Source organism: Rhizoctonia solani, chromosome 6 (genome assembly GCF_016906535.1).
Source record: "Rhizoctonia solani chromosome 6, complete sequence".
In the NCBI taxonomy this organism is placed as follows: Eukaryota; Fungi; Basidiomycota; class Agaricomycetes; order Cantharellales; family Ceratobasidiaceae; genus Rhizoctonia; species Rhizoctonia solani.
The window spans coordinates 1,603,903-1,623,498 of record NC_057375.1 but is presented as its reverse complement, the minus strand read 5'-3'; the positions used below and the strand labels follow the sequence as shown (position 1 = coordinate 1,623,498).

The 19,596-nt window shown below is 49.1% G+C and overlaps 7 protein-coding genes across 7 annotated transcripts; 2 read left to right on the top strand and 5 right to left on the bottom strand.

The window, feature by feature from the left end:
- Positions 1 to 2,596: 2,596 nt before the first annotated feature.
- Positions 2,597 to 3,494, bottom strand: RhiXN_05942 (C2H2 zinc finger; the record flags this gene model as incomplete). The annotated part of the gene is made up of 5 exons (XM_043325758.1): positions 2,597 to 2,680; positions 2,735 to 2,865; positions 2,919 to 2,988; positions 3,045 to 3,373; positions 3,431 to 3,494. 5 exons carry the CDS (start codon positions 3,492 to 3,494, stop codon positions 2,597 to 2,599), a joined length of 678 nt encoding a protein of 225 aa, XP_043181190.1.
- Positions 3,495 to 5,672: 2,178 nt separating this feature from the next.
- RhiXN_05941 (AMP binding enzyme) lies at positions 5,673 to 7,656 on the bottom strand (the record flags this gene model as incomplete). Its single annotated transcript, XM_043325757.1, has 3 exons — positions 5,673 to 6,485; positions 6,543 to 7,036; positions 7,101 to 7,656. 3 exons carry the CDS (start codon positions 7,654 to 7,656, stop codon positions 5,673 to 5,675), a joined length of 1,863 nt encoding a protein of 620 aa, XP_043181189.1.
- A 2,147-nt stretch (positions 7,657 to 9,803) lies between these two features.
- Positions 9,804 to 11,554, bottom strand: RhiXN_05940 (Retrotransposable element Tf2 protein; the record flags this gene model as incomplete). Its single annotated transcript, XM_043325756.1, has 2 exons — positions 9,804 to 9,980; positions 10,568 to 11,554. 2 exons carry the CDS (start codon positions 11,552 to 11,554, stop codon positions 9,804 to 9,806), a joined length of 1,164 nt encoding a protein of 387 aa, XP_043181188.1.
- A 93-nt stretch (positions 11,555 to 11,647) lies between these two features.
- RhiXN_05939 (Retrotransposable element Tf2 protein) lies at positions 11,648 to 12,949 on the bottom strand (the record flags this gene model as incomplete). Its single annotated transcript, XM_043325755.1, has 1 exon — positions 11,648 to 12,949. One exon carries the CDS (start codon positions 12,947 to 12,949, stop codon positions 11,648 to 11,650), a length of 1,302 nt encoding a protein of 433 aa, XP_043181187.1.
- A 57-nt stretch (positions 12,950 to 13,006) lies between these two features.
- Positions 13,007 to 14,979, bottom strand: RhiXN_05938 (Retrotransposable element Tf2 protein; the record flags this gene model as incomplete). The annotated part of the gene is made up of 2 exons (XM_043325754.1): positions 13,007 to 13,771; positions 13,825 to 14,979. The coding sequence occupies 2 exons, from the start codon at positions 14,977 to 14,979 to the stop codon at positions 13,007 to 13,009; spliced, it is 1,920 nt and encodes a 639-aa protein (XP_043181186.1).
- Positions 14,980 to 16,894: 1,915 nt separating this feature from the next.
- On the top strand, positions 16,895 to 18,241 carry RhiXN_05937 (uncharacterized protein; the record flags this gene model as incomplete). The annotated part of the gene is made up of 3 exons (XM_043325753.1): positions 16,895 to 17,653; positions 17,710 to 17,851; positions 17,916 to 18,241. 3 exons carry the CDS (start codon positions 16,895 to 16,897, stop codon positions 18,239 to 18,241), a joined length of 1,227 nt encoding a protein of 408 aa, XP_043181185.1.
- A 238-nt stretch (positions 18,242 to 18,479) lies between these two features.
- RhiXN_05936 (Retrotransposable element Tf2 protein) lies at positions 18,480 to 19,576 on the top strand (the record flags this gene model as incomplete). The annotated part of the gene is made up of 2 exons (XM_043325752.1): positions 18,480 to 18,692; positions 18,770 to 19,576. The coding sequence occupies 2 exons, from the start codon at positions 18,480 to 18,482 to the stop codon at positions 19,574 to 19,576; spliced, it is 1,020 nt and encodes a 339-aa protein (XP_043181184.1).
- Positions 19,577 to 19,596: the final 20 nt, after the last annotated feature.

The following is a 19,596-nucleotide window of genomic DNA, read 5'->3' as shown; positions in this document are numbered from 1 at the left end:
GAACTGGGATTTGCTGCCGCTTTGCCGCTTGCTTCTGATCAATTTCCTCTATCGGCTCATAATACCCTGAGTTTATCCAATTGACAGACCGAAAGAGAGTCATTTCACTCCAAACCATCCTTGATATTTGCATACCACGACAACTACATATAGGTGGAATCCCAAATATCTCCGATCCATCGATTATTCTTTGCCGCCGGGCTGTCACGATCCATAGAGTGTTCTCGCAGAAGTTCAGTTGCCGTATGATTCCGCTCGAACCGCATATGGTGGCCCCACCAGTTCGATTTCCATCATTCATCATGTCGTAGACCTGTTTCAGTGGGCTAGACTAACGGTGCAATCTGTGGAATCGAAACAGGCCGATTACCCAAGTTCCGGAGAACGCTCCAACAGTTGGATCCAGCACCGCATGCGTATGAGGGATGAACAAGAAAAAAAACGACTAACGGTAAAGTCACATAAACAGGCAAAGCAAAGCAAAGATATCAAGCCGAGTGGCGCCAAGACTATAATTAGGGCCTGTCAGCTAGTGAGTCCATTACTAGATCTCAAGAAGAACTGGTCCATTGAAAGTCATCAATAGAGAAGGCGCATTCGGCGCAGTAAGCTCAAGTTAAAATCGTGGAGAATCAGCTCCATATCACGCCGAGCGCTGTCATAGTCATATGCACTGACACCGCTAGCGATAATCTTTTAGAGCAAGTAAGGCGCCAAGCGCTTGGCATTAGCGCTGGGCTCACCTTTTTACTGGAACCACTCAATTCATGCCAGATCTGCATGGGCTCCGAGGGCGCAATTGAAGCATGCGGTGCGACCAGAAAGAAAGAAAGACCCTAACCTCGAGAATACTGGATACGAATCCTGTGGCAACGTCTCGAGCTCAACAACTTGAACTGTCATCGAGCCGGCTCGTTTCCCTTTGTTCCGTCAGAAACGCTTGTTTTGTGATCATCAGACGATTATTGGGCACCTTTACTCATTCCAGGAGAGTCCGTGAGAGATTCAACTACTGGGTATCACTAGGAAATGTCGTTTAGATCGATAATCATGAGACACCAGGGCTCCGGAGCTCCCAATACAGTTATCGACCATGTGGTTTGTTTTAAAGTGAATTGTCTGCAATGGTACAGTGAATCAAACACTGATCAAAGAGAATTAGTAGGGCATGAAAACACGGAGGATCAGTGAGAGGGCCCGGGTACGGTGGGAACCAGCAGGTAGGTCCTCGCGCACTTGTGTGGTTCTTCGTGAAGCGCGTACAGGCTGGGTTTTTTTGGCCAGTTCATTCTATAGATTCTTTTCCCCTTTCTCATGCCTTTTCGTGCAGACAGATCTGATAAAAGAGAGTTTGGCAAGGTGTGTTATAGCTTACTATAAGCTAAGGTCCCAGGCTTCCTATAGATCTAATTTTTGAAGCTTTGTACGGATGAATAGCTACATGCGTTATCCTGAGTTAATCCGACGCTTTATTTAAATATTCAACTTAAGTGAAACTTGTCAGCCTAAGCACAAGATATTTGCGCGCATAAAGGGAGTGCGCTGCCAGGGGGTCGAGGGCGTAAATGAATGTGATTATGTATGAAGCGGAGGATCCTTGAGAAGCCAGGTCTTTTAATGGCGATGCTAACCTCCGCCGCACGATCATTCAGTTTGCTTACATAAGTGAATACGATTGATAAAACCATCGATATCGAACGGGCTATTTTCGTCAACGATAGATGAGTATTATTATCAAGGTTGTAGGTCGACAAACTCACCAACCTTCCGGCTCTGATACATTGTGATGACAAACCCAAAGCAGTCATAATGGCTTTGGGGTTGATCGGTCCAAACTCCTTAGATTGATCGCGATCGAAAGGATAGATGCCACACATCTGCTTGAGAGTTCGTGGATCTACAATGTTATTGAAAATGTGGCGGTCATCGGCCGATTAGCTACAAAACGTCAGGGTCGAGATTGACCACTTTCCGGAGATCACTCGAGCGCCGGTGTGTAACATGAGGCACTACGCATATCCTCAAGCCTCACGAAAAATTCAATACTTTCACAACACGAGATATAGAGCATGTACTCCAACGTTAGGAGGTAACTTAGACTCTGGAGACAGCACCCTTGTCAACGGGCTGTATGGTCAACATCGGCTTGTCAGCGATAGCCGAGCGGACTTGAACCTTGACACTTGATTTATGCGGAGTCTTCATATGCACGTTTGGGGCCCTGTGGAGTCTGAGGCGCACGCTTTTCTTATGTGAGCGCCCAAATTTGAGAAACAGATTCAGTCGAAACGCGCGCAGACGGAAGGGTATACGTCATATCAGCCACAATGATAGGTTGTTTAGAACGATGAAAAGTGTCTTTCGTCCCCTCCTCCCATTTGAGATGCTCATCTACATCTCAGAGTGTACGCGTTGAGGTCGATTGTGCAAGAAAATCCATATATTTAACGTTCATACCCTTAAGGTCATAAGTTTGGCTAACACACAAAAGTAATCTGTAAGGCACTGCGCCTGAGAATCCAAAAACATAACCATACTAATACACTAAATATAAGTAGCTCCCCTTCCAATAAGTAATAAAACTCAACACCCAAAGCTATTGGTTGACCCTGCCGTTGTCAGAGTCTGTCCGTGGAGTTGTAAGATTATGGCGAGTCCTGAGCGTAATCCTCTGCCGGGGCTGAAAACATGATTAGTTTGAGTTATGCACATTGGTTGTACAAGATTAGCTTACCTGAATGCCCGGAGGCTCCCTTATACTATGAGCGCTTGAGCATAATTTATCCTTGGCCCAGTGCCTTGCTCTCGCATCTGTTCGACGGAACGATTGGCCACATCCCAGACACTCATAAGGCTTCTCGTTTGCTAAGCGTAGGTTTAGTTGATATCAGAGTGGTAAGGTAATAACATTGACTCACTGTGCAAGCGCATATGTCGGTTAATATCGTGTAGCCGGGACATTCGTACCGGGCAAAAATCACAAGGATACTGGGGTTCACAGACATATTAGCACGCCGTCACCAAGATATTAACAAGAACAATACCAATTCAGGACCGTTACTTTTCTTCCTTCGTCGAGTGCTGGCAGCTCTGGTCTGTCGGGGGTCCACAGAGGTTGTAGAGGCTAGGGAAGTGCCAATAGTCGTGTCACTAGCGGAACTTGGCGAAGAAGGCACAATCGAATAATTTTCCAAAGCTGGGAGATCTTCAAGTAGTGATGAGGTTGAATCTCGCCTTGGGAGATCCCCAAACGGTCTTTCTATCCCATAAAATTGACCGAGTGCTTCAAGTTGTTGGCTCTCGGAGAAACATTGATTCTCTACCGTATAATTTGGGTGAGCTCCCCCTGAACCTGAATCGCAGGAGAGTTGCGCTACACTCGCTATTGTCAGCATGTGAGCAACGATCACCAGGTTGGGGTGTCACATACCAAAATGATCCCGTTCAGCCTCATAAGGCATATCTTTGTACGAGGTAGATCCAATTCCTTCCATGCCCAAATTGAGGGCGTAGTCCGCTTGCTGGTATAGAGATATACTAGCAAGGTATCTCAGCAGGAACGCGTTGTGCTGGAGGTATAACAAGCTCAAAGGTGGGTAGATGTGGGATGTGGGATACTGAACAAGTCACTCATTTATCAGCTGGTTGTACGGGGCAACAGACGTGTTAGAGCCATCAAACGTACCATGGGTGAGTATTATTGGCGCAGAGGCAAGCTAACCAAGAGTGCGGGGAGCGGAGATGATCAGTGCTTGAACGGCAATGCAATGGCGCAGCCTTTATATAGAACATGATCAATACAAACTCCAGTCTCTAACTTGAGAAACCTCCCCGCCCTTTCGACTTGGGTATCTTGTTGCCAAGATCCTGCGGCTTAGCCATCGGCTTACCGACCGATCCGTCCAACTCGCGCTTTTGCTCCTAATACTGGGTGTTCTAAACTCAATTTTCATTGATACTGGGATAGCGCACGAATCAGAATTACTCCTTCTGCTAAGGGAATGAATATTGGGGATTGTTTGTGAGGAACAGCCCAGGGTCCGGGAAATGCCTATCAAGATCGGGACTCTGGGATCTTGACAAGCTTCTAGTTACGGCCTACCCCGAGCCGCAGCGTTTACGGCAGCAAGTAGGGTTGAGACATTGGGAGACACGGTGAACAACTGAATTGACTGGTGCATATTGTACTGGCCAAGCCGACAAGATGGTTGGGACTTCTGAAGCTATGGTACAGCCCGAGCTTAAGGATATATTCGTCGGATTGGGTGTAGATGCCTGCTGGGTGAGCTCTTGTCGTATCTTGATCCATTTTATCAGTACTAGAAATGGATTTTATTTAAAGGAATACTATTTTAATGTAACTACTACTTGTACATATTCGTGAGGATGTAATAAAGGACATGTATGGTATACCCATTTATACACGTTCACGTTGGTGTACACGTCAAATATAGATATTTTTGGATGACCTCACGAGGATTATGCGCGCACACAGCTTAAATTTAAGGTTACGGCGATACGTCTTGGAGGTCGATCACTCCAAATAGGGATTGTCATCAGCCATGACAGGGTCCCAATAAGAGGAAGTACCTGTTAACGTCGAAACATCTAGGTCAAGATGAGGTCACAGTTGTGGCGGAGAGAAACGCGTCTTCGGACGTTAGAGTTTGCGCCAGAATGAGAAATATCGACACGCAACGGTAGTGGGGTCCTAGAGTTCAGGAGCTAATCTCTTGTGCCAATAAATACAGGAACACTTTGGCTGGCGTTATTGGTAATTTCTATTGGAAAAGCGTACTTCAGGTCAGTATAGTAAGGCAACACCCGGGGTATAGTAAAGTACCTGATTTGGTATTGCTTCGCGCGCGGGAATGGAGCTCTTCTACCGTCGGCTTACTCTCAGTACGACGTTGGCTTGTGACATTTCATAGCGCTGGAGGAGTCAACTTTAACATCGGGCGGATCTGCGTTTGTTGCTTCAGGGACGTCATGCAAGTATCGCTCGTATGAATAGTGCCTGGTTCATACATTTGGGGTGACGTGCGGGTATAGGATTTAGTAGGACGCTCAAATTGAACCATCTCGCACTGAGTTCGCCCTGCCCTCCCTCTTCTGATGAACGTATTACTTGACTACAATCACACGTTGCGAGGGCTATTGAAATATCGCGGGCCCGTTGTATTTTCGATGGCTTGTCAGTGTGGCCTCAAAGGCCACCTGAAGCTTGGGTTTAGCTTCCCGGCTAGGAGAATGGGCGCCTTGGCGATGCCAAGTATCATGTGTCAATAGCGAGCACGCAATGAGTATACGGGCAGGCTAGAAGGTGCACCGATGTATTTTAGCTAAAAATCACCCGCCAAGCTGTGCTGGATTGAGCGCTGCATTTGTTTGAGCCCAGCTGGACAAGCCAATAATCCGGTATGTGTATCGAGCGGTCGATGTTGCGTTGGAATCCAAATCGTGCTCTTCAAGAGCTAAGTAATGCCCTCAAGATTATTCAGTTTCGTTGTATGCATACAAGGTCGTCCTTTCATTGATCAACAACCCTAGCGGCTAGTAGACGGTGACCATGTTCGACTCCTACCAGGCATTTGATATCGCTACATATGTATGTTGTCTATAAGGAATTTAAATGATTTACTATTTTATAGTGCAGTAATTCATACAATGACTCAGTGATGCAAATCGTTTTCGGTATAATCAAGTCCATCTAACCAGCTCTCAAACGCCTGAACGTTCTTCCACCTCTGGAGCGTATGCTTGTGCGTCGTCGCTAGTCGAGGCACATCTCTTCCGTCATGTACTCCTGGTCCGTAAGCATTGCCTCCCTGAGTGATGACTAACATTCGTTTCCCGACATGTACCTTCTGCTGTGGTCCTAGCTTTAGCTTCTCGTTGACGGACTCGGCAAGCTCGGATATGCGGTCGAGTAGGTGTTGCTCGATTTCGGTTTTTGGATCTTGATCAACTGGGGAGAGCTGAACAACGAGTGCCGTACAGGGTCGATTATTCCCAAAAAGCTGAATTCCATCGACCGTCCATCGATGTACTTCACCCCGGCTAGCTAGATACGAGGTTATCGCGGATGTGAGCTCAATTTCGTAGGTAGATGCGTTGATATCCCAGCCTCCGTTTCCGGCTAGCTTGATAAGATCGTCGTTGCGCCCGAGGTAAATGTACGCAGTCCCGGAAGAGTCTTGAACTTTCGTGAATATGTCTCCTGTTGTCACCGCGGGTTCTCCTTTGTGCGGCCCTTCGCCCGGAAAAGGTTCGAATTGCAGAGGAATATCGCCCTTTGCATCGATGTGAGCGACTCCGCGGGATGTGTTGTGCGTATACCAGAGTTGAACTTGTCGTGATCCATCCGGCTCTGCGTCCGAAATTGGAAGTACAAGGGGGGAAGAATCCGGCAGGGGGTGTAGGTGGGTGTATGGCGGTCGGTCTGTGCGCAACGTTATGCCGATCTCGCTAGTACCATAGGCATTCTACCGATGATCATGAGGCTTAGAAGTGAGGACGTCGTACATAAAGTAGGTACGCACAGTGAGCTTCAGCTGGAGTTTTTCCGCAAGAGCTGCGGTAGACTCATCTAATGCTGATCCGCCAACTACAATATTGGACATTTCTTGGAGGTACTTGATGTCCGCTTCCGAACCAGATGCAAGGATATCACGGATAAAGCGAGGGGCGCATATTACCCCACCAACTTCCAGAGCCTTGACCCAATCGATAAAGCGATTGGACGGAAATTTGGCAATGTAAGGAACATGAGTAAATGCTACTGGCGCGCCAGCGGCGAGTTGATTAGTGAGTATAAAACCAAAGCTCTGCCAGTAAGGAGGGCTAAAGACCAAAAAAGGTCGAGGATCGGAAGTATTCTTGGAGATAATACCATAGTTTCCTACTAGCGAGAAATTAATCGTATAGAAGTATAATGAAAATTGTAGTAGCTTGGCGGCGCCAGTCGAACCCGACGAGTGGAGAATTATGGCTGGATCTGGGCGTCTGGGCGCTGGCCATGGGTGGACGGGACCAGCTAAGCATTACGTCAGCACAGCTCGAATGAGAATTTTGTAACACGGTGCATCACTTGCCTTGACTGTGTTTGATACTTTGTGCGAGTCGGTGGCCATGCTCCTCTTCAGAGAGTCGGATCACTGCGCCTTTAATCTCCGAAGTTATTCTCTGCTCCAGAGCCTCGCTTATTCCTGAATAAACAACTATCCGGCATCCTGATTTTTTAATATAATTCGGGACGTTTTCGTCGCCTATTGTTAAAGAAACAAGCTGGATGGTCCACCCAAGTGCCCAAAATGCGAGCCAATGGAAGATCGTATGGACTATAGGCTGAACCAACAAACATACAGTCGTCCCAGGCCCAACACCTAGACCCTCAGTCCCAGCGGATAACTTGGCCTTCCAGTCACCAGCCAAGCGAGCGACGATTGCGCGAGCCTCCCCGAAAGTGACGTCTACCCATCCTTGACTGGGCTCGGGTCCAAGGGGTAGCCGTAGTACAGTGGCATTGGGAGTTTTTTCGGCTCCTCGAGGTATCGCCAGAAGAACTGCAAGTTCATCGTCCGTGAGTGGGTCATTTTTCAGGGGGCCCACATAAGTAGTGCCAGTAGCGAGTTGAGTAGAGTTGAATGAAACCATTGAAGTGTTGGAAAAAAAAATCTGCTGGGAAGGCTTGATTTATACCTTGCAGACGCGCTTCCGTCATATTCCCGTCTTTGTAGGCTCATGCATACTTTTAAATAGAAAGTACTTTTCGGGGCAATACTCCAAGCACATTGCAGCTTTTGCATAACTGATGTGTCGAACTCTGCCGAGTCTTGTGCCGATGCTATTTGAATGACGCAAGGTCATGTACGCATGAGCAAGAAACCAGCAAAGAGACCGGTGCCAGTGGGACCGGGGAACGGGGGGTTTCTTCCGGCCCCAATCATTGTCTAACCGCTCTGTTGGATTGCCTCGGATGCACTAGCAAAGCCATGTAAACCTCACAACATGGATCACAGTAGTACGCTTGGATAGTTTGCCCCCACATACATTGATTATGACATTTCGAACATCTGTTTGGTCGAAGATCGATCAACGTGGGATAAGTAATATGGGGTTGCTCAGTGCGGGGCATCAGATGGACACAACCACGTCATTTTTCACACGTTGGGATCACATCACAAATGTGACTTGTAGGAAGATCATGTGGGAGTGTAATTTGACATAGCAAGTCGGAACGACCGAGGAGAACAATCTGGAGCGGGATCGCACTTTTGGAAATCATGCGTACACCACACTTAACCGAGAGCCTTTATGGTAAACCTACTGACAATGCAATGGTTTTGCACCAGTTTAGATTTTTGCTCCCGTTTCGTCACAAATTAAGTTTAGGATCCTCCTGTCCCTGCACTATCTCGCAAGTACTATACCTGTTTCAAGCTATTGCATACTCCCTCCCCTGCATATTTTACTTGCATGTTGCTTCTCAAGCCATATCTATCCGGTATGTACAGCCTCATGTGGGCTATTTAGTCCTAATTATGGGGCCAGATGATAGCCTACACTTACAGCTGTCTGTTGATCAAGTATTGCAAGTGAAGCCTCTGCAGTCTGCGCTTCACCTGTCACAAATACATTGACCAATCTAGCATGGAGCTATTGGGGGCGTTTGGGGTGTCAAGAGGGAGACATGACTCGAAGGTTGGATGGCTATTCATGACGACAGTGCATATGAGAGGCAATCAGGGGATTTTGTATGACCAAAAGCAATAAATATAAACATAACGATGTAAGTTTAAATGACATTGTGAGCGTATTGCCACAAATTTAGCATAATCAATTTTATGCCTCATACACAACTAATTTACAAGAAGTTTTGTTGTATGAGTTTGCCAAGGACTTAGGTATGCGTTGTTGCTATTCTGCAAAATCCGCCAGAGCTGGTGAGCCCGAAATGCTTGAGAAGTATAAACAAGATTACCATGAGGGTCTGTCGTAGACACACTCGATACCAGGGAAATTATTCCCAATTTCTCGAATTTAAACGAAGGCAAACGGACGACTTTTTCAATCACGTGACATCGGCGCTTATCTCATACGCTAAGCGCCGAGCCACGTCCCCCTCCACACTTACTAAGCACACGTAGCCACCTCCACCTATGACATCATCATAACACGTCAGTGACACGTATGTATGAGTAAGGCCGACTGCAGAGCGGGGTTCTTATTTGTCGTACGCCAACTGTAAGGTTGGGTACACGCTAGTGGGCGGGCGCTTGAGGCCGTACTACTACGCTGGCTTATGTAATCTAACTACTAAAGGCTATACTAACAGCGCTTAAGGCGCTCTACTACTATCTACTGTCAACGAGGGGGCCTGAGGCCTGGGAGGTGTGATGAGTTAATCAAGGGGTGAGTGCTTCTGATTCTACTGGGGGCCGGCTACTTAGCTGGCTGACTACCTTCTCTAGTGAGTAAGAGACGAGGTAAAATCGACTTGGGGACTCCAAGCAATTTTCCTGCTGTATATATAGGCAGGAGCACACTATCTACATGGTCTGTGCTCGTGAGAAAAGAAGAGTCCGTGTGAAAAGAGAAGCGTGCTGCGGACTGCGCAGAAGCGTGGATTTCTCCCAAGCGCCCTTGGCACGGCATCTTGGCGCGGCATCTCGGCATAATAAGCGCCGAGGTCACGTGATCGAAAAACATAAGATACAAGGTTCGGAAAAAATACTAAAAATAAGAGAAAAATTATGCGAGTTCAATGGTATATGTCAGGGGATTGTAACATTGCCCCCCCCTTAAAGGCTCTTGGCGGCGTCACGAGCCTTTCTGAGTCTAGCTTGGTTGAAGCGCTTGATCTCTTCCTGGCTGTGTTCCAGCAGTTCTTCAGGTTCCCATGAATTGTCCTCTGGTCCGTACCCTTTCCATTTGATCAGGTAGAACCATTTTCCGCGTTGCCTTTTAGAGTCAATGTCCTAGACGTCTGTAAGGACGTCGAGGGTGCGGGCGCTTGTGGCCGTGTGGAAGTACAGTAAGTACCGCTTAAGGCGGTGAGGTCTACCCTACGACGTCTAACTACTAAACTACGATGGCCAAGGCCGTAGGGGCAATGGCAAGCTACGTATGTACAGTGGTGTTGACGCTTAAGGCGTTGTAGTGCTACTTAGTAATCTGGCTGTAAGGCCTCGTACAGATGGAGATGCGACAAGAGGTAATCGACCTGGGTGTTACCATGGTCGGTTGGCCTCCTTATATATTCTACAGGGTGACTAATTACAAATGCATTATATCAAATATGTAATCCAATAAGAACCCCGCTCTGCAGTTGGCCTTACTCATGCATACGTGTCACTGACGTGTCATAGTGATGTCATCAGGTGGAGGTGGCTACGTATGCTGAGATAAGCGCGGAAGGGGACGTGGCTCGGCGCTTAGCGTATGATATAAGCGCCGAGGTCACGTGATCGAAAGTGTTCTCCATTTGTCTTTGTTTAAATTCGAGAAAATGGGAATAAATTCCCTGGTATCAATTGTGTCTACGACAGTCGATGATTTGTTCCACCTCGTACTCCTCTTCTCCCTCTATTGTTTCAGGGGGTGGTTGTTCAGGAAACGGTTGACTCGGGGATTCATGGGTTTTGGATAGTAATCCCACGTAGAATACGTTGTGGATTTTTAAAGATTCTGGTAGTTTCAGGCGGTAGGCGTGGCTAGAAACCTTCTCTGTTACTTCAAAAGGACCTAGGCGTTTTGGATCTAGTTTGTTGGAGTTGGTTCTGAGCTCTATGTTTTTTCCATCCAACCAGACTTTTTCGCCAATTGAGTATTTGGGAGTTGTTCCTTTCTCTCTAGCCATCCTTTCCTTGCTCATCCTTAAGGCCGCTTCGGCTTCCTTCCATTCCCTGGCCAGGGTGTCTGCTACTTCGTCTGCCTCTGGTACGTTAGCTGGCACGTTGGATGGGTTCATTACTGGACTTCTCCCATAAACCAACTCAAAGGGGGACTTTCCTGTTGCGGCATGCTTTGCGTTGTTGTATGCGTATTCCGCTAGAGGTAGCCACGTGGCCCAATCTGAGTGGTCCGCAGAGACGTAGGATCGGAGGTAGAATTCTATAAACTGGTTTACTCTTTCTGTCTGTCCGTCTGACTCTGGGTGGTAAGCCGATGAGAAGGATGGGTTGATCCCTAATCGTTGGTAAAGGGCCCTCAAGAATTTGCCTGTGAATGTGGTACCTCGATCTGATATGGTCCTGACTGGTAGTCCGTGGAGTTTCCAAACGTGAGCGACAAATAGATCTGCTAATCCCTTGGCGGTGGTCTTCTTTGATGTGGGAATGAAATGACCAAACTTGGAGAATGAGTCTATAACTACCAGGATTGCATCGTGTCCTTGTGATTTGGGGAAACCAGTGATGAAGTCATAGGAGATTGTATGAAATGGGAAAGGGGGGACTTCTAGGGGTTTCAGGGAGATCACAGGGGCATGAGCGCGACGATTGGCTTGGCAGATGGGGCAACATTCGACCCATTCTTTCGCTGATGACTTCATGCCTGGCCACCAGTAGTTCCGGCTAAGGAGTTCCAAAGTCCTTTGTTGCCCTGGGTGCCCTGCTAGCGGGGAGTCGTGAAATTCCTTAAGCAATCATTCCTTGAGAGGCTCTGAGTGTGGGACTACCAATTTTCCGCGGTACCAAAGGAGGTCTTCTTCCCAGTCATAATCTCGATAGGCTTTTCGGATTGAAGGGGGTGCATTATCCGCATCTTCTGTCAAGAACTGGATGATTGGCTCAAGGGAGGGGTCTTCCCTTAATTTGGAGCGTACTTCTGTGACTATTTCCAGCTCCTCTTCCAAAGTATTGGCAAAGACTTCTGCTGGTAGCATGACTTCCGGTTCTGAAGGTGTGTCCACATAATCTGATCGCCTGGATAAAGCATCTGGCTTTCCTGACTGTTTTCCTGGGCGATAGTGGATTTCAAAATTAAAATCGCTCAAGAAAATTTGCCATCGTGCATGTCTTCGGTTGAAAGTCCGGGCCTGCATCCAGTATTCCAGGTTCCTGTGATCCGTGAAGACCTGAATAGGTTTGTCCGTTGCCTCCAGGAATATGCGCCATTCTTCCAATGCCTTGATGATTGCCAGGAGCTCCTTGTTGTGAGTGTCATAATTAGCCTCTGCCCCTGAGAACGATTTTGACATATAGGCAATTGGGTGCAATCTGTTATCTGAACCTTGCTGACTAAGAATTGCCCCCATAGCTACCCCGGATGCGTCTGTTTCTAGGAAGTACGGGAGCTCCGGGTTAGAATGAATCAGGACCGGGGACTTTGTGACCAGGGATTTCAGTTCTTGGAAGGCCTCCTCTTCTTGGGTCCCCCAGGACCATGGGGTTTCCTTTTTTGTGAGGTTGTGAAGGGGGCGTGCGACCAAACTGAAGTTGGGGATAAACCGGCGGAGGTAGTTAACAAAACCTAAGAAGGCCTGAACCTGTTTCACCGTTCTGGGAGTGGGCCATGACGTGACTGCCTCAATCTTCTTTTGATCCATGGAGAATCCAGAAGGGGAGATGACGATTCCCAGGTAATCCACTGTGGTGACGTGGAAATGGCATTTTGACAGTTTACAGAATAGCTGATTCTTCATGAGTCTTGACAAGACTTCCCTGACATGACTAGGGTGTTCTTCTGGATTTTCTGAGAAGATCAGGATGTCGTCCAAGTAGATGACCACGGTTACATCAATGAGATCCCTGAACAAGTTGTTCATGAAATGTTGGAAGGCGGCGGGGGCATTGGTAAGACCAAAAGGCATTACTAGATATTCAAACAGCCCGTATTTAGTCCTGAACGCCGTCTTCCATTCATCCCCTTCTTTGATTCTGACGTTGTTGTAGCCCCATCGGAGGTCAAGTTTTGTGAATATTTTGGCATGTCTCAACTTTGCCATCAGATCATCCTGCCTTGGGAGTGGGTACACGTTCTTGTGAGTGACGTCATTGAGTTTTCAGTAGTCCACAACCAGCCTGAGGGATCCATCTGCCTTCTTTACAAACATGACTGGGGCGCCGGTAGAAGAAGTGCTGGGGCGGATCTTGCCCGTTGCTAGTTCTTTGTCAATGTGTTGCTTGAGCGCCTTGGACTCCGCATCAGTCATGCCATATAGGGGGCCTGGGGATAGTTTGGCATCCGGAACAAGGTCTATAGCTATATCATACTCCCTATGTGGGGGGAGGACCTTAAATTCTTCTTCGCCAAAGACTTTAGCAAATTCATGGTACTGATCCGGGAGGTTGGCTAATGGATTTGGGTCGGCCTCTTCTTTGGATGCAATCTGAACTTGTTCTGGGAAGGTGACTGTGCCTTGGGACCAATCAATCAATGGTGACTCCTGAGTGAGCCATGTCATGCCTAGTATGGCAGGTGTGTTCCCAATGGGACAGACAAGAAAAGGAATGGAGTGGGGATGGCCATTGGCCGAAACCGTGAGATGGACCTGGTGCCAAATGCAACCAGTCTGGGAAATGGTACCATCTAACATTCTCACAACTCGTGGGTTTTCGAGTTGGGTTTTTGGGATTTTATATTTTTCCACAATCGAGGGGGAGATGAAGTTCAATGTGGCTCCTGAGTCAATAAGGGTTCTGAGGTGTTCCGTTGGGAAGTCGTGCAGTTCAAGATTGATAAATAATAGGGGCTTTTTATTTGAGTCCAGAGCCAAAGATACAAATTCGCAATCTGATACATGCACATCTAATTTTGGGGCCAGGGGCTTGACGGTAGTCCTTGGCCTTAGTCTTTTCCCGACCCTTCCTCTTCTGCTACCTTGGCAACCTCCTTGATGGTCGCCTTCCAACCGTTGGGGCATTGTTTGATGCCATGCCCCTTTTGTCCGCACTTGACACATAGGCCAGACGCGCGGCAGCGGTCCCTTTCCTCCGGGGTGACGTAATTGGGATCCTCAGATAGGCGGACCCGTTGAGTGGTGGTAGTGGAGGTGGTTACCGTGGTCGGGGATTTGGCTGGTGCCTTTTTGGGGCGGTTCTCCTCATTTTTGCGGCGGATGTTGTCAATTTTGATAGAGGCCGCAAAAATTGCCTCGAGTTCATCGGGAACACTATCTTTGGTTGATAGCAGTTCCTTGACTTTCCAGTGGAGGCCTCGCGTGAACTGTGCGATATAGGCCTCCTCGTTCCAGTCTAATTCCGCCATGAGGTTGCGGAACTCCGTGACATACTCGGAGGTTGTGGTAGTTTGGGAGAGGACCGCAATTTTCCTGGCGGCTGCCCGTTTGGCATTGGGGTCGGCGAAGGCCTCCTTAAATTTGGCTGTGAGGGCCTGGATGGTGGTAGGGGGGTTACCCTCGCCCTTGATGATGCTCCCGATGATGGGAAGGGCCCAGTCGGCGGCCTTGTCTGTCATGTGGTATAAAATCCACACGACCATCTGCTCTTCTTTGTCAAATTGATCGCAATGGAGAGCTACCCATAGCATCATTCGATCCAGCCATTGAGTGGCTTTGCGGCCCCTCGTGTCTCCCTTGTATGGTTCAGGGAGATCCATCTTGGGTCTCTTTACGCTGGACCCTGCATCAAAGGGGGTAAGGGACCCGAGGTGCCTTCTAGGCGTTCCTTGAGGCTCCTTTTTGGGGCGTCTTGGTTCCTCGTCTTCCTCGGAGTCGAATCCCGTTCCTCTTGATGGCCTGAATGGGGCCTTGAGCCCAGGCCTAACCGTGCCTGGAGTGTGGGTCTCCCCCCCTGAGTGGGTAGGAGGGGTGACAGGCCCAGTCGATGGGCCAGGCTGGGCTTGTGGGGCTCCTTGATCTTTATCCCCAAGGAGGTCGGCGGTTTCCTTGCATATGGCTTTAAGCTCAATGAGCTGTTGGCCCTGGGATATGATTTGGGCCTGCAAGGACCCGACGGTGGCAGTGAGGGCTGTGATAGCCTCGAGGAGAGCGGCAGTGGTCGGCTCCGGTTCCATTCTTGACAGGTCTCTCGGAGTGGGAGATGGGCTGCGAGAGGGCGGTTGGGAGTGGGTTGGAATGGAACGACGTGAGGAGCGGCTGGAGGGACGGGAGTATGGGTGAGGGACGCCAGAGCGTGTGGATGGAATATTGGAAACGGTGTGGGGGGAGTGGTGCCTATATCAGGACTTATGGGCGGTTTTTTTGTAGTATGTGGGCGCTAAACCTTTGCGTCAAGCACCTAGCGTTGGATAGTCCCTACAACAAATCAACAGATCTGGCGATCGTGATATGAGCGGGTTTTCTACAAGCGGGTGTTTCAGCTGACTAAGGTCGCTAACTACTGTGTTCCGGCGAAACACGTGGTATGCGGGGGATTAGGATCCGTCTGCCTTATAGCAATTCGGTACTACGTGGGGGTGGGGGATTTTTGATTATTATATCCCGCAAGGTGGCCCCGATCACGTGATTTCCCTTGTGCTAGTACAGGGGACCTTCTCCTTGTTGATCAAAGCCTACAGAAAGTCGATTTTACAATGTTGTACGCCAACTGTAAGGTTGGGTACACGCTAGTGGGCGGGCGCTTGAGGCCGTACTACTACGCTGGCTTATGTAATCTAACTACTAAAGGCTATACTAACAGCGCTTAAGGCGCTCTACTACTATCTACTGTCAACGAGGGGGCCTGAGGCCTGGGAGGTGTGATGAGTTAATCAAGGGGTGAGTGCTTCTGATTCTACTGGGGGCCGGCTACTTAGCTGGCTGACTACCTTCTCTAGTGAGTAAGAGACGAGGTAAAATCGACTTGGGGACTCCAAGCAATTTTCCTGCTGTATATATAGGCAGGAGCACACTATCTACATGGTCTGTGCTCGTGAGAAAAGAAGAGTCCGTGTGAAAAGAGAAGCGTGCTGCGGACTGCGCAGAAGCGTGGATTTCTCCCAAGCGCCCTTGGCACGGCATCTTGGCGCGGCATCTCGGCATAATAAGCGCCGAGGTCACGTGATCGAAAAACATAAGATACAAGGTTCGGAAAAAATACTAAAAATAAGAGAAAAATTATGCGAGTTCAATGGTATATGTCAGGGGATTGTAACATTATTTGATACAGTATTGGATAATATGTATTTGTAATTAGCTAGCTTGTAGAATATATAAGGAGGCCAACCGACCATGGTAACACCCAGGTCGATTACCTCTTGTCGCATCCCCATTGCTGTACGAGGGCCTTAAGCCCAGTAATCCACTTAGTTACTTAGTCCACACCGCCTTAAGCGGCTTTCTTGCTGTAGTTACATAGCTGGTCATCGCCCTTACGGCCTTGGACATTGTAGTATAGCTGGTCGTTGCCGTAGGATAGCTTGCCGCCGCCTTACGCGGTCCTCTACTTAGATACATCCGGCCGCAAGCGCCCTCCTCCTCAACGTCCTTACAGACGTCTAGGACACTAGGTAATCGACCTTACGTTGGTTGCAAACCGTTCTGTACACCCACCACTGAGACTCAACCCCGGAGAAGAATACCTGTACTAGCATGACCGAAATCACGTGATTGGGGCCACCTTGCGGGAGATAATAATCAAAACTCCCCCACCCCCACGTAGTAGGAAATTGCTATAAGGCAGGATATTCCTATCCCCCGCATACCACACGGTCGCCGCACCCTTTGCCAGCGGAGCCAGACAGCAGATACACCCGCTTGCAGAGACTAGGTACTACATCACGCCCGTCCACGGCAGTGATTAGTTACACTTACTGTTCAACGCTAGGTTGTTTGACGCAGGCTCTTAGCGTACTACGCAATAAAGCGCTCATAAGTCCTGACAAAGGCACCTACTAGTCTTCCCCATCTCCCACCATTCTCTCCCGGACTCCCACACGCTCCTCTTCGCGGGCCTCTTCCCACGCTGGCCGCTCATACCCCCAATCTACCATGGCAACCCGTTCCCGGACGGCCTCTCAAGCCCAATCCCCTTTTGATTTGGGACACCTGGAACCCCAGCTTCCGCCAACCTCCTCTGTCAAATATGGTGAAGTCTCCCTCGAACAAGTCACCCGACTCCTCCTTGGCCTACTTGGCCAAGTTGAGCGCCTCAAGCAAGAAATTGCTGAGATCAAGGAAGCAGGGATCGAGACCCGGACAAACGTCGAAAATATCTCACAAACCGTCGATGTTGTCAAGGATGGTCTCAAGTCCCTCCAGCTCCAAGGCCCCCGTACCCCAGAAGGGAACCAACCCAAGGCAGTGGAAGAAACGCCACGCCCCATACCAAAAACCAAGCCTATTGGATTGGTTAGTAGGGGACCCTTCTGGTCAGAACCAACTAGGGAAATCCCAGGCCTCGCCCAGCCTACCCCAAGAAGAGCCGCACCCCCGCAAGTCCCGTCTCCCCCTCCATCTCCGCGTCTCCAATCCCCCATTGGAGCACCTGCCCCTCCTCCACCGGCTCCAGTCGCCGCATATCCTGCCCCGGTCAAAGTAGACCACCCAGATGCCTATACAGGCAAGATCAGAAGTGAAGCCAAACAGTGGCTCACAAGGATGTTGGCCTGGACCCGGCTAAATTCGCGCATGTTTCCCACGGACCAAGAAGTCCTATCCTTCCTTCTAATGAATATGAAGGATTCCGCGGGAGCATGGGCACACCCACACCTGGACCAACTTGGATCACACCGGGCAATCATCCAAACGGTTGAGGGATTCAAAATGGAGTTTTTGGCAGCATTTGGTGACCCTGACGCCACAAGGGCCGCCAAGCGGAAGATTACCACGCTTACCCAGTCCGGCACATGCGCGGATTATATCACAAAGTTCAGAACCCTGGCAATGGAACTGGACTGGAACAACGCGGCCCTTTGAGGCCAGTTTGCCCGCGGCCTCCACTGGGAGGTCAGCCGCCAAATTGCTACCCAAGAACATCGCCCCTGAACACTCCTCGAGCTGCAAAACGCAGCACTTGTCATTGATAACGCTCTCCAAGAAGAGCGTGCTAGCCATCCGCCGAAGGATAGTAAGTCTAGCAAAAACCCCGCAAGGGGAACGAGTACCGGCCATGCCACAACCGGTTCAAAAAAACTCTCCGACGACCCCAACTTTGTGTCGGAAGAAGAACGCAATCGCCGCCGCGCCGCAGGCGCCTGCATCAAGTGCGGCAAAATGGGTCACAAGTTTGCGGAATGCCGCACGGGCTGGAAGGCAACCCCTGTTGAGGAAAAAGGGAAAGCCAAGGAAACCGCCAAGATTGGCAAAGACTCCAAGTACCAATCGGGAAAAGAGTAAGGGTACCTGCTGCCGCGGGCAAGGACCCCAAGGACTCTGGTTGTGTTGAAATTTGTAATATATCTAGAAGCTCAAATAGAATCTCACCCCTCTTCACAATTCCAATCACACCAGAAAGAAAAGCGGAACAACTAGAAGTCCTGATTGATTCAGGCGCCACCTCCTCTTTCATGCACCCGCGCACCGCGGAATTACTCCGCCTCCCACTCATAGATCTCCCCTACCCTGTACCGTCACTATGCTCGATGGGTCGAGCCCCCAGGCTGGTAAAATCTGGAAAAAGGCTAACCTAACCTTCTCCTTTGATGGCAAACGTATGACTGAGACCTTCCTCATTTGTAACACAGGGTCTCACGCCGCCATCTTAGGGTTGAAATGGTTGGATGCCCACAATCCAGAGATTGACTGGAATTCCCGCACACTGTCATTCCCTCATACGCCACCGGAACAGGTATCCATTGCGGAGGAAGAAGAAGCCAATCAACACCCCTTGAAGGAGTCCCTTCCAGATACCATCAATACGCCAAGGTATTTGGAGAGGAGGAATTCAACAAGCTTCCCCCGCACCGGCATTACGACATTGGGATTGAGCTAACCAAAGAAGGCCCCTTGAACTCTCCGCTGTATAGCATGACTGATGCTGAGTCCGCCACACTGAAAGATTGGCTCAGGGACAAACTCAAGGCAGGCAAAATCCGTCCCAGCAAGTCTTCTATTAGCTCCCCCGTAATGTTTGTACCCAAAAAAGATGGTTCCCGCCGCTTGGTTGTCGACTACCGCCGTCTGAATAACCGGACCAAGAAGAACGTTTACCCATTACCTCGCCCAGATGACCTCATGGCCCAGCTCCGTGGCGCCAAGGTCTTCACTAAACTAGACCTAAGATGGGGTTATAACAACGTCCGTGTTAAGGAAGGCGACGAATGGAAAACTGCCTTCCGTACCAAGTATGGCTTGTATGAGTCCCTGGTTATGACCTTTGGCCTGACAAACGCTCCTGCCGCCTTCCAGCACTTTATGAATGAACTATTCAAGGATTTACTGGACGTATGCGTCATCATTTACCTCGATGACATCCTAATCTACTCTAAGGATGACGCATCTCACACAGAGCATGTCCATGAGGTTCTGAAAAGGCTAATGGATAACCAACTATTCTGCAAAGCGTCAAAGTGCACATTCCACGTCACATCGGTGGAGTATCTCGGTATAATTGTCTCAGACAAAGGGTTCAGCCTAGATAAGCTCAAGATCAAGGCAGTTCAAGAATGGCCCACGCCCACCAAGGTTAAGGAAGTACAATCCTTCCTTGGTTTTGCCAACTTCCTACGTTGATTTGTTGCCAACTTTAGTCA